The 13313-nt window shown below is 35.7% G+C and overlaps 4 protein-coding genes across 5 annotated transcripts; 3 read left to right on the top strand and 1 right to left on the bottom strand.

The window, feature by feature from the left end:
- LOC104755670 (protein root UVB sensitive 3-like) lies at nucleotides 324-3303 on the bottom strand. Of its 2 annotated transcripts, XM_010478103.1 has the most exons (15): nucleotides 3127-3303; nucleotides 2966-3023; nucleotides 2813-2872; nucleotides 2681-2719; nucleotides 2536-2598; nucleotides 2370-2426; nucleotides 2130-2193; nucleotides 1918-2001; nucleotides 1736-1818; nucleotides 1517-1646; nucleotides 1335-1427; nucleotides 1074-1212; nucleotides 926-969; nucleotides 633-820; nucleotides 324-532 (listed from the first exon to the last, which is right to left on the bottom strand). In XM_010478103.1, the coding sequence occupies exons 1-15, from the start codon at nucleotides 3246-3248 to the stop codon at nucleotides 434-436; spliced, it is 1323 nt and encodes a 440-aa protein (XP_010476405.1). In that variant the 5' UTR covers nucleotides 3249-3303; the 3' UTR covers nucleotides 324-433. The 2 variants fall into 2 exon arrangements, 1 of the variants encoding a protein (XP_010476405.1); XR_002036295.1 differs by lacking the exons at nucleotides 324-532; nucleotides 633-820 and having other exon boundaries at nucleotides 1074-1195.
- Nucleotides 6002-8038, top strand: LOC104759209 (defensin-like protein 260). The gene is made up of 2 exons (XM_010482163.1): nucleotides 6002-6059; nucleotides 7740-8038. Exons 1-2 carry the CDS (start codon nucleotides 6002-6004, stop codon nucleotides 8036-8038), a joined length of 357 nt encoding a protein of 118 aa, XP_010480465.1.
- LOC109129831 lies at nucleotides 6187-7666 on the top strand. The gene is made up of 2 exons (XM_019238676.1): nucleotides 6187-7132; nucleotides 7249-7666. Exons 1-2 carry the CDS (start codon nucleotides 6335-6337, stop codon nucleotides 7456-7458), a joined length of 1008 nt encoding a protein of 335 aa, XP_019094221.1. The 5' UTR covers nucleotides 6187-6334; the 3' UTR covers nucleotides 7459-7666.
- Nucleotides 10254-13237, top strand: LOC104755669 (probable inactive purple acid phosphatase 1). Its single transcript, XM_010478102.2, has 11 exons — nucleotides 10254-10380; nucleotides 10511-10689; nucleotides 10785-10876; nucleotides 10963-11029; nucleotides 11109-11231; nucleotides 11329-11421; nucleotides 11498-11709; nucleotides 11796-11928; nucleotides 12023-12228; nucleotides 12308-12743; nucleotides 12833-13237. The coding sequence occupies exons 2-11, from the start codon at nucleotides 10513-10515 to the stop codon at nucleotides 13136-13138; spliced, it is 1845 nt and encodes a 614-aa protein (XP_010476404.1). The 5' UTR covers nucleotides 10254-10380; nucleotides 10511-10512; the 3' UTR covers nucleotides 13139-13237.

Here is a 13313-nt window from a genome sequence, read left to right as displayed (position 1 = left end):
GGACCGTTTTAACATTTTTGGTTCGATTAAGCATTTGAAACACTAAGTCCATCTTTATTGCTACAACACATATTGTATTCTTAAGGATTTTAAAATAATAAAAATGTTGAATAGTGGGTATAACTGTTCTTAATAATTGAAAATTGTTCTTATACAAGAACTGTTGAATGTGTGTTCTTAAGTATAGACTATTATTTAATTATTTTAGTTTTTCTAAGTCCCACATTTACTGACCTACAGATCTTGATTGATTTTGAGTAGCATATTTTGGATCTGTTAGTTTCTTGATCTATCTAAAATTGACTGAGATACATATAAAGTAGTTTGGAGAAATATGTAACAAAACTTTAAAAGCATATGATACAACGAGAACCAACATATCAGTTTCTAGTATTTTGCCAAACAATTTTGATCTTAAAAAGGCGATAAAACTTCACTCGATCTTAGCACCAGAAGTGTGAGATATCCAATTTGCTCTCCAAGTAATGGAAGGTGAAAGAAGACGCTCTGTTTTCCAACCTCCTGATCTTAGCTACATAGGGGAAGAAAAAGAAATGAAAAATCAAAACTTAGAACAATCACTTTGATGTCATGAAAACACCAAGCTTCATCATCATACTGATCTAAATTACCTTGTGGAGGAATTCGTCATAGTGTTTATCCATCCAAGCTTCTCCTTCCGAATAAAAAGATGTGCTTTTCCTCATAAGGTTTGCTAAAACCATCGCGTGTATATACGATTTCAACACATCTGCGGCCGCTGAATCTTTGTGCAAGATCACACTAACATTTCCCTTTCTGTGAGCCAATAAGTACTTAGCTGCAGGAGTGTGCAACAGCCAACAGACAAGAACCGAGTTTAAGTCAAATATAGACAGAGAAACTAATGTCCCTGAAAGATTATGGAAAAAGAAATCAATCTAACCATTTTTGTATGAAGAAGCTCCAACACCGTTTAACAGCTGCATCCTGCACATAATATTGTCAACCTCAAACCGATTCTTTCTCTAAACCAGCGACAATCTATTCTCTTTTTAAACCATCATCTGTGGTAATTGAAGTATTGAACTTACATCTCTAGACGAGGGAGAGAAGAAACTCTGACTCCTAAGTGCACTCTCGTATGCAATATTTTTAAATCAGTTGATCTCAGTGAAGCGGCCCACACAGGCATAACACCCTCCATTGAAGAAACCTGTTCGGGAGAGAGAACTGGTGACATGTTTAGTTAAAGAAAGTTACTGATATATGATGCAATGATAAAGAGGATCCAGTTAAAAACAAAGGGAAGTCACTGTCTGAAACGTTCTAAAAATCAATAACACTTAGACTACCTTGGCCAGTTTGCATGAAATGTGTTAGAAGAATCGAACTCCTCTCGAAGTTTAGTGAATTCAATACAAGACACCGGACAGCTCTATAGTTTGCTGAATATATAAGAAAGGAAAACCGTAAATACCACAAAATTAGAGATATTCTGATATGATCCAGGCTTCAACCTCCATTTCTAACTTACCATACATATGAAACACTGTGAGAGAGAGAAACGAAAACCAAATAGCCAAAGGGTTTCCAGAGGTAAACCGAGCTAGCAGCATTCCCAATGACATCCCCATCATAGTTGCCATAGTCTCTTGGCTTCCTTCCTTTCAATAGATAACATAAACAAAAAAGTACTAAAAAAGTTCACATTATAGTTTCTAAAATCATTCACAGTGAAAAAAAGTTCAAATACCTTTGCAGATATATCCGCTGCATTTTCTTGGAGAGCAAAGTGCTGAGTTAGAGCTGCTCTGGTTGCTCCACTTGCAACGCCAGCTAATTCAAGTAATGGAGATCCAAAAAACGTTAAAAACCGATGTATCAATCACAGAGGAAATCTCAAGTTCAGTGTTTGATGCAAGTAATGAAACTCACTAAATGATCTTGACAGGCTCCCTAAGCAAACCACAATGATGAAGGCAGATGGAAACAAAGGAGAAAGAAGGTCCATTAGCATTCCTGCCATAAAAGCAACAAAGCTTGTAGTCATTCAAAGTCACTGAGAACCAAATGAGGGCAATGATTGTCAAGTGTAAATGTGGCAAGTAACTATGACTGGTGTGATGAAAGAAAACAATAGAACATACCAATATCGTTCATAAGGTCAGCAACAAGACGCCACATTTTTGCATTACTATCCAGGTTGGACCCCTGAAGAACAGAAAATCAGACAATTCCCACATTTTACTAGTACTAGAGGCTGATATTGATACTCAGCAAACAAAGAGAATCAATTGCTGATAACAAAACATCAAAGTTCTCTCTCATAAAACAAAGGGAAGAGAATCGATATGTAAATGATAGAGCAGAATCTACTATATAGACACCTGATAAAATGTGAACAATATGCCACCAAGCATCCCAGTAAAATCCCTCAGAAACCACTGCATATTACAAACAAGATATAACAACCACAATCCCTTGCAACTTATAGTGCCAGTGAATTCTAAAGTAGGAGACATGTTATATATATCAGCAATAGAAGAAACTCACTTGAAATGTAGCACCTATAACTGTTGCGGATTTCTCACCAACGCCAATAGCACTCAAAAGAGCCTGAAATGAAACTAATCCAAATCAGAAATGATGCTGCAGCAGACAAAATTAAAGAACTCAAAAGCTCAAAACTTGATCTCACCTGAGTGGAAAGCATCATCTTTATATAAGTTGAGAGCCCCTGCAAACAAAATACAACATAGGCGAGTCACAAATCACAGATCAAATTTTACAGTAGCGATTAAGGCACACAAAGCATACTCTCTCACATTACCTGTAACGTGTCCCATAACTGAAACCCTACATAATCCGGAGTTACACTACCAGGAAAGCCCTGCATCATCATACAAAGTACAATTCAGACGAACCCTAATCCGAAGACCAGATTTTAAAAGGGAAAATGAAAGAAAGAAAGAAAAAAACTTACCTCCGGTACAAATGCTTGAAGAATTCGTCTCCATACATGATTGAAGCGATTAGGAGACCTATGATCAATCACCAGCATGAGAAAGTTTCTCAATTTAGTTGTGAATTCTCACTGAAACTATAAGATTTGGTTGCAATAGAAAGAGGAACAAAAGATGGAACCTTTGGATGGAGAGAGCAGTGGAGGCAGTGATGGTTGCAGTTCTGAATAGCTTAGTAGAAGACGAACCATTCCATTCTTCAAGTGTCATTGATGCGCAATCAGAGACTTCTTCTTCTCTCATGGCGAAATCTTGGCTTCTTTTTTTTTTTGTTCTTCTTACGTTGTGAGAAAGAGAACAAAAGTTTGACTTTTTCACTTAATTCAAATGTTTTAAAAGTTTAAGACTTTTTATGTGTTTTTTTGGACTTTGGATTGGGTTTCAATTGCAATTGAATAAGCCACTGAGACCCAAATTGTGAATTAATTGACAACAACTCAGACTCGCTGATGATTGTGGACATCCTAGTCTACCATGAATGTTTTGAAATTGGGGTTCTAGGCACCAAAAGAAATGTTAATGCTAATGAGTGTTGACCATGTCTTTATATGCTTTAGGACTACGTCTGAACCTTAAAACCCATTTCGAACTATAAAATAGACACACTTTTAGTTTCTCATTTCCTCACTCATCTTTTCATTTTTTATCTTCTGGTACTTATGGTGGTTCTTTTTGTTTCAGGCTCTTCTTGTGAGACATGGGAAAGCTTGTTACAGTCTTGATGACTATTTTGTTACTTCTTGGAGCAATTCAAGAGGGAAAGTCTCATGGAGACCAACCTTTGTCAGCAATTGCTATCCATAGGACATCATTTGATCTGAATGAAGAATCTTATATCAAAGCCTCTCCAACAGTTCTTGGAACTGATGTAAAGCTTTCCCTTTTTTTCTTTTGATATCAGAAACATATGCAAACTCTTAATCACCACCGTTGATCTAACTTCAGTGCTTATTTTCAGGGTAACCATAGTGACTGGGTTACTAATTAATTACCTTTTATCGGCTTTCCTTCTTCTTTATTTCCAATGTTTAGTGGGTTTTTTTTGAGGTTCGAACTTCCATAAGTATTTATTAGTCAAATGAATCCCATAGTAATTAATAATTACACTAATTCACTAACAAAATTTCCACGTGTAGGTAAAGAAGAAAAAAAATTCAAATTTGGTTTGCTTGTTTTTTGCTTTTTATTTGCTAAAAATTTCCTTAAAAAACACTTAAATTTAAATTTCACCAAATCACAAACTATTTTTAAGAAATAGTTCAAAAAGTTTAATAACATTATAATATATATATATATATACTGTAAATCATTATAATAACATTATAATATATATATATATACTGTATTTATGTTTAATATATTGTGTCTGTGTAAAGTTTACATAGTGCTAACAAAATTGTGGTGGTTTAGTGTAGTATTTAGAGAGTATCTATGATCAATCTATCTATACTATTTAGTTTGTGTTTAATACTTGCAACATTTTTATGTTTTATAAACTGTTTGGTACATCACAAATCATTTGAACAGTTAGAGATCGGTTTTTTAAAATTAGTCAGTAGTGACTAAAGTTCAGGTTGTATAATTTTGATTAAAATGTGTAATATTGTAAAATTTGAATAATATTTGGTAATATAAAATAGAAAAAAAAAAAACATTATGCAACATTTTGGGCCAGTTTTATGTTTAACCACAATTTGATGGGCCACGATTATATATATTTAGTGGCCCATAACATAAATCTTCCAGTCAAACATGTTGATCATCATCGAATGAATCTCCGAAAAATTAGTAATGTTTTTTTATGAATTGGATTAGAAAAAATCAAATTCAATACATAATATGTAATACAAATCTTTGATGTGATCAAGAAAAAGTATAATAATTAAATCATATAGGTTTTGGTCTTATATAAAGTAATTTGAGTTTTAGGGAGTATATTTAATATAATATTCTAAATGATTTGAGTTTTCATGAGATTTTAAATAGGATGTATTGAAAGTATGATTTTGGACGATTTTGTAGAATTTAAGAAATTCTGGATTTTGAGAGATTGAAGTGAGTTTTTAGGATAGTTTGGTGGGATTTTAATGGATTATATTGGACGATTTTAAAAGGTTAGGAATAAAATGGATTTGTGAACAAAATTAACGACTTATTATGGCGGACCTAGATTCTTGATCCAATAACAACAGATTCTACATAACATTTAAAATCTTTAGAACTCTATTCAAATCTCAAACCAATAATCCCCATTTAATTCTCTCTGCAAGAATTTCATAGACAGTCCTATGCAAATAATGTATTCTATAGTGAATGTGATGATAGTTTCTTGCTTTCTGTAGTGACGTTATAAACACAATGAAAGATTGAATGAATGAGAGTCAAAGAGAAATATCATCCTAATATTGTAATGTCAAAGAGAAATATCATTCTAACATTGTAATGTCAACATTTTTCTTTGACTATCATTCATTTAAAGAAATTTCAGATTCAATAACACTAGATTTGATTAGTGATTTTCAAATCACTAGTTGAATAACATGAGATTTTAAGAAACCTCCAAAATCTTTTTAAATCCATGTTTCAATACACTCCCCTAAATGATTTTGATGATTTTAGAGAAGTTGATATGATTTGTTTCAAAATTCTTTCAAATCCCACCATAAGATTTGAATTTATGTATTTTTAACTAAAGAAATCCTCTCAAATCTTTCAGAATCTGAATTAGTAACTAATGTTTTTTAAAAAAAATTAAGGAAAAATATTCTAATTTTTTTTTTACAAAGACTCCAAAAGTTGTTATAAGTAGATTTAAATCAGTTCTTAGACCAACGTTTTTCTAAGAAAGTTCGATCTCTTGGTCAAAGCAACAAACCATTAGATGGAAAACTAGACTATCAAACCATCACATAAACTAGACTAGCTTCAACTTTACTATCAAAAGTATTTACCAAAGAAGCCAAAAAAAAATTTAATCGGTGAACGGGAAAACAAGAATGAAGACCGTTTCCTTAAAGCTTTTGTTATTGGTTTCTCTACTTGTTGCTGTTGTCGGTACGTAAAAAAATATATATATATATATATATTTTTTTTGATACTGTAAAAATATATATTTCACTGAAGAATTGTGCCTATAGGCAAAAAAAAAGGTTTATTTTTTGTCGGGTGTGTTTTAAGAATAAAATCTTGCTATTTAACATTATTGTAACTAGATATAACTTTGAAGTACGGTCAGGCGACGTTATCGAGGAAGCTATTGCCTTAAACACTCTCGGCGCTGGTGGAGCTTCGGCTCACCGGCGTCGGGAAAACTTAACCGATTTGTCCTTATGCTTCAAGATCCTGCTCCTTTTTTCTTTCTGTTTAAGTTTTCCCCATTTTTTTCCCCTTTTGTCCAAGCTTTTCAAGCTCTTTTGAACTCTTTTTACCCCGACGGCTGTTTATCAAGCAAAGGACAGAGGTGGTTTCCGGTGAACTCCCTCTCTCAACTTTTATCCGCACCACAAGAACAGAAGCATCTGCAAGTCAGCGAGTTACAAAAATCGGATCTCCTTTCAGATCTGAAATTTTCTCGATCTGTACTTCACTTCACCCCTGAAGAACCCTCACCCTGGGCTTCGTTACTGGCAGGAGGCATCTCTCTTGGACCAGTAGATGCGCCATGCTCAGGGGAGACGTCGACGGCGCAAGGCGATCTTCTTCTGGGGGCAACTGCTAAACAATCTGAAACGAGTAAGTCTTCTTGCCTCCCCGCCGTAACATCGGACCAAACTCATACCAAACTATTGATGCATCGTGTACTTCCGATGAGCCCGTGTTCAAGGCAAAACTTTCAACCCTCTCCGGCCAGCCGCCTTGGTCTCTCTCTGTTGATAGCCAAAGATCGATTAGGGCTTCCCTTAGTGGACCCTCAATCAGTTTTTGGCCCATTAAGGCCCCAACTAATTAAGCCCAATAAGTGTGCCTCAATTCCAAATCCGTTAAAGCCCAGGTACGACCTCATATCTAAATTGTCGAAGTTAAAACCTAGTCGACGGTGTGATCAAGATTACGATGCCTATGGATTCCATCGGAGAAGTAATTCACTGTTGTTACTATGGCGGAACTTCCATCTTCTGAAAACCCTGGTAGAAGTATTCCTTAAGGCTTTGATTTATGAACCTTATTGTTTGAGTTTGTGTGGTATTTGGTTCCCGATTCCAATTCGTCCGAGCATTGTCTATGGCTATGGTTTGTCGACCAGGTCTCATGTCTCGGCGAAACTAGTGAACCACCTCAAGCATCAGAGCATCTCGATCCCTGCTCGAACCCTTGTCAAAGCTCTACACTCTGTAGCTCTTCTCATGCCGGCGAGAATCACAGCTCTGCCCCTTTACTCAACGCTACTTCGTCATGTTATTACGACAGTGGCAATCTCTTCATCCATCATGGAAGAAGTATCGACAATCCTTGACCTCACATGTACCAATATGCTTCATAGCTTTTGGCTCAAAGCTCTCAGGAATCAATTGTCGATTAACCTTATCTACCTTGTTTATTTTTGCTGCTTTGTTATTTTGGCATTGGGGAATGCCCATTTCAAGTTTGTTTTAAACAATGGATTCTCAGAATCCTCCTTATTCTGTATTTGTTATCTTTTTTAATGGAATGAAAGCAAATGTTTGACCAAAAAAAAAAAAAAAAATAACATTATTGTAATTTTTATTGTTTCTTATCTTTTATTTATATGTGCAGAAAATGGAGTTAGCATTCAAAGTAATGGAAGTTCTCTTAACAAAAACTCTTGTATATCAACATGCAGCGGCTGCCAAGGTGCTCGTGGTGGTCGTGGTGATCCCGGTCCACCACCTACTTGTTGTAAGAAGGATAGTGACTGTGATAAGTATTGCCCAGAGGGAGGTGTATGCAGCAACCAATGCAATTGCGTTTGTAAAATGGTTAAAGTGATGAACTATAATAATGTTCAATGCCAAACAGATAATGATTGCAACATGAAATGTTCAAAGCAAGGGTATTGCAAATTGGCATTTTAAAAGAACACTCAGGTTTTGTAAAATTGCATATGATGCATACTTGTTAATTACAATGAAATAAAACCATATTATTAAAATAAACAAATGCCTGCGTTATGAGAATAGAAAGTATAATGGTCCATTATATGGGACGATTCATGTTGTTGCTGGAGGGGGAGGAGCCAATCGACTCTTACGTGAAGATTACAGTTTGGTCACACTACCGCGTTTGATCGCTCTAACCTTCAGTTTAAGTGTTTCTCGTAAGTTTGTATCGGCTTTCCTTCATCTTTATCTCAATGTTTATTGGGTTTTTGTGTGTGTTCGAACTTCCATATGTATCTATTAGTAATCATTTTTTTGTTAGTCAAATGAATCTCATAGTAATTACTAATTACACTAAGTCGTTAACAAAATTTCCACGTGTAGCTAATTAAAGAAGAAAAATATCCAATTTCTTTTTGCTTTTTGTTTTTTGTAAAATTTTCCTTAAAAATCATCCAATGTTATTATATTTAAATTTCACCATGATCACAAACTAATTTTCTTTTTTAAAAATAAAAATTAATAGAATATTCAAAAGAAAATTCCTCTATTGAGCATATCAAAGTAATGTTTCCTTGGCCGAAAGTTTTGAGTTTTCTGTTACCCTTTTGTAGAACAAATGCATGCGTTTTGAGAAGACAAAGTACAAGCGTCCATTAAACGGGACAATTCACGAGTTGCTGGGGGTGGAGGAGCCAATCTAAATGATTTCTCCGACGTGAAACCTTACTGGAGTGCTCGGTTATTCCTCAGCCTATTATTATGTTAAGTACGTACTTTCGGGGAACCAATGGGAAGAGACAGCCTTCAGAAGCTCTGGCAAAAATACAAGGTCGACATCGCTGTCCATGGCCACGCACATCACTACGAGAGGACATGCACTGTTCACCAGGTTAAAAAATAAAATTTCTCTATATGGCATATCAAATAATGTTTTCTTGCCCGAAAATTAATTTTGAGTTTTCTGTTACCTTTTTTGTAGAGCAAATGCATGCGTTCTGAGAAGACAAACGTCCACGGGTCCATTAAACGGGACCATTCACGTTGTGGAGGAGCCAACCTAGTTTATTTCTCTTCCGACCAACCGAACTGGAGTGTGATCAGTGATAGAGATCACGGGTTTGTCTCACTTACGGCATTCAATGGCTCCTACCTGCGGTTTGAGTACATGAGAAGCAGTGACGGAATGGTCCACGACTCGTTCGAGATATCAAGGGGACTACAGAGACATCTTGGCGTGCTCGTTTGATAGCTGTCCTGCAACAACGCTAGCGTTTGTAGGAATGAAGATGATAAAAATGCCTCGAGGTTTAAGTGTTTAACGAAGTTTGTATTATTGAGAAAGAAAAAAAAAAACTAATATCAATTAGTAATAAGTTTAAGTTGTCCTGCAACAACGCTTGCGCTTTAGAAATCTTGAAGATAATAAAAAAGAAAGGACGCCAATGTTTATTGGGTTTTTTTGGTTTGAACTTCCTTAAGTATTTAAAATTTTCTTTTCGTCCATAAGTATTTAATAATAATCATTTTTGTTAGTCAAATACATCCCATAATAATTACTAATTATCACTAAGTCACTAACAAAATGTCACGTGTAGTTAAAAAAGGAAAAAAAAATTAATCTATTTTCCTTTTTTTTCCTTTTTTTTTCCTTTTGTTTTCCTTTTGTTTTCCTAAAAATCTCCTTAAACATTCACTCAATATTATCACTTTAAATATCACCAAATCACAAACTATTTTTCCTTTAAAAATAAAATAAAAAATTTAACAGTTAGACCAAAGTATCATAACATTCACATAAGTTTCTCAAAAACCAAAATTTCCTAAAAATCTCCTATAAAATACACCCTTTTTACTAAAAAATCTCCTAAAAACACCTAATTGTTAATTATTCCTTTAAAATATATATCACCAAATCACAAACTATTTTTTCCTTAGAAAATAAAAACTAACATTTCCACCAAAAACTAAGCTTCTTATTAATAAAACTAAAAGTCTAAAAAAAATGAATGCTTTTTTATTTTTTTTTGGTTCAGAGTTCAGACATTAAAAATCTTAATTTCCCTAGATTTAAGCAATTTTAGGGAATCAAATTTAAGCTTCGATGTGAATTATACTCCATAGTGTCATGCAAACTGGCCGTTGACGAAACAAAGTCTCTTTTTTATCTATTCTTGGGGGAATCTCAAGAATGGTATATTACTTTATTCAGCTGACGTTTTTAAAAGACTAGTCTTTTCTTTTTGTGCAACAAAAGACTAGTCCAAAATCCAAATCATCATCTTCTTCTTCAAAGTTACAATCTTCAAAGTTTACTGGTAATGTCCTCCTCATTCTGTTTCTTGAATCCAATTGTTAGTTCTTTTTTTGTTGCTTCGATGCCTTGATGATTGTGAATATACATAGGTGTTTCAATTTCTGCTACATGTGGTTTCATTTGTGTTTCAGACATGAGAGGATCGACGATTGTTGCAATATTGGTGACTGTTTTATCAGTTCTTGGAGCAATTCAAGAAGTGAATTCTGATAAAGACCAACCTTTATCAGGAATTGCTATCCATAAAACAACATTCCATCTCAATGTAAAAGCTTATGTCAAAGCCTCTCCAACAGTTCTTGGATCTAATGTAACAAACATTCTCTTCTTTCATCAGATCTTTTCATAGTTTTTGATGATGACATTGACATGGTGAACTTGGATGCGACTTATTTTTTTTTGCAGGGTCAACATAGTGAATTGGTGTTGGTTAAATATAGTTCTCCGGAACCATCAGATGATGATTGGATTGGAGTGTTTTCTCCTGCAGATTTCAAGTAGTTTAACACAATCTCTTTATCAGATTAGTACTTCTGAGATTGAAATTAATAGAGACTTTGTAACACTTATATTGTTCCTGCAGTGCCTCTACTTGTCCAGGAGATAACAAAATGGTGCAAACACCTCGACTATGTTCTGCCCCAATCAAGGTCCTTTGTTTTTTGCTCATTGCCTGATTCTGCTTTTCTTCTTTGCAGCAGGTCTTTAGCTTTTTCTTTCTCTTTGCAGTTTCAATATGCAAACTTTAGTAATCCAAGATACAACCATACTGGAAGCGGTTCCTTGAAGCTTCAACTGATCAACCAAAGATCAGATTTCTCATTCGCGCTCTTTTCTGGCGGTTTGTTGAATGTAACACTCTTTCCACCCACAACTTTTCTAGCTTTACAAGTGTTTTTAGCTTCATCTTAAACCATTCCTTGGTTGTTGCTTTTTCCTTGTGTAATAGCCAAAGCTTGTGGCAATCTCAAACAAAGTAGCCTTTGAGAACCCAAATGCACCAGTTTACCCGCGTTTGGCACTAGGCAAAGAATGGGATGAAGTAAGATTCTAAAACTCTTTTAATGATCATTTCCTGTACTACTAACTCAAAGAAGTTAAAACGAGTTTGTATATAGATGACAGTAACATGGACTAGTGGTTATGGACTCAACTTAGCTCAACCTGTTGTTGAGTGGGGAATTAAAGGAGGAGAGAGTAAACTCTCACCTGCTGGGACATTGACCTTCGGCCGTAACAGTATGTGCGGTGCTCCTGCAAGAACGGTTGGATGGCGTGATCCCGGATACATACACACAGCTTTCCTCAAAGAGTTATGGCCTAATTCCAAGTATGTGCCATGTGTTTTCTCTGTTCTGAACCGATTAAATTAGCTTCGTGGAAGAATCACTGAGCTTTGGTTTGGTCAATATATAGGTATACCTACAGAGTTGGGCATAGACTGTCCAGTGGTGCATTCATCTGGAGTAAAGAGTATCAATTCAAATCTTCTCCTTTTCCGGGGCAAAACTCTCTCCAACAAGTTGTAATCTTTGGAGACATGGGAAAGGTTTTGATCTTTTAGTCTAAAGCATATAAGACTGTTCATTGTTGTAGTCGCAATACCATATTCATATACTTTTTCTTGTGCCATGTGGTTGCAGGCTGAAGTTGATGGCTCAAACGAGTACAACGATTTCCAACGTGCTTCTCTCAACACCACAAAGCAACTTATTAGAGACTTAAAGAAGACTGATGCAGTATTCCACATTGGAGATATATGTTACGCAAATGGATATCTTTCTCAATGGGACCAATTCATAGCACAGATTGAGCCAATTGCTTCCACTGTTCCATACATGATTGCAAGGTTTTGCCTTTTGGTTTCTTTGGAAAAAAGTTTGTTGGCTTTCTTGATTATTGAGTCTTTGACAATTGACTCTCTGCAGCGGAAACCATGAACGTGACTGGCCCAACTCAGGTTCATTTTACGATGGTTTAGACTCTGGAGGAGAATGTGGTGTACCAGCTGAGACAATGTTCTACGTACCTGCTCAAAACAGAGCCAAGCTTTGGTACTCAAGTGACTATGGAATGTTTAGGTTCTGTGTGGCTGACACAGAACATGACTGGAGAGAAGGAACAGAGCAATACAACTTCATAGAGCACTGTCTAGCATCAGTTGATAGGAAACAGCAGCCGTGGCTGATATTCATTGCTCACCGTGTGCTCGGTTACTCCTCCACATCGTTCTATGCGGAAGAAGGCTCTTTTGCTGAACCAATGGGGAGAGACAGTCTTCAAAAGCTATGGCAGAAGTACAAAGTCGACATTGCAGTCTACGGCCACGCACATAACTACGAGAGAACATGCCCGGTTTATCAGGTAAAAAACATCCACTACAAAGCATATCAAAGAATGAATGTTAGAAAATGAAATAACTCCATTGTTCTGTTTCTTTTGTTTTCGTGTAGAGTGTATGTACGACTCATGAGAAGAGCAACTACAAGGGTCCGTTGAATGGAACGATCCACATTGTTGCTGGAGGTGGAGGAGCTGGTCTTGCTGAATTCTCTGATCTTCAACCTAACTGGAGTCTTGTAAGAGATAAAGATTACGGATTCGTTAAACTTACAGCGGTTGATCACTCTAACCTTCTATTCGAGTATAAGAAGAGCAGTGACGGACGAGTCAATGATTCTTTCACAATATCAAGAGATTACAGAGATATCTTAGCTTGTGCTGTGGATAGTTGCCCTGCAACAACACTTGCTTCATAGAAGTGACTTTGCAACTGCTTGAGCTCTTCTGTATTCCATTGCTCCTTGGTCTTTTTATTAAACTGTTGGGAGTGTTTACACATCAATTATACGTACTTTACAGAGAGTCTGCTGGGTGGAGATATCATAAATGAAACTTGGCTTAAACGCGAAAGAGCTAGAGAAAGAATCATTT

The sequence above is a fragment of the Camelina sativa genome, chromosome 17 (assembly GCF_000633955.1).
Source record: "Camelina sativa cultivar DH55 chromosome 17, Cs, whole genome shotgun sequence".
Classification (NCBI taxonomy): Eukaryota; Viridiplantae; Streptophyta; class Magnoliopsida; order Brassicales; family Brassicaceae; genus Camelina; species Camelina sativa.
This window is presented reverse-complemented; position numbering and strand designations above follow the sequence as displayed.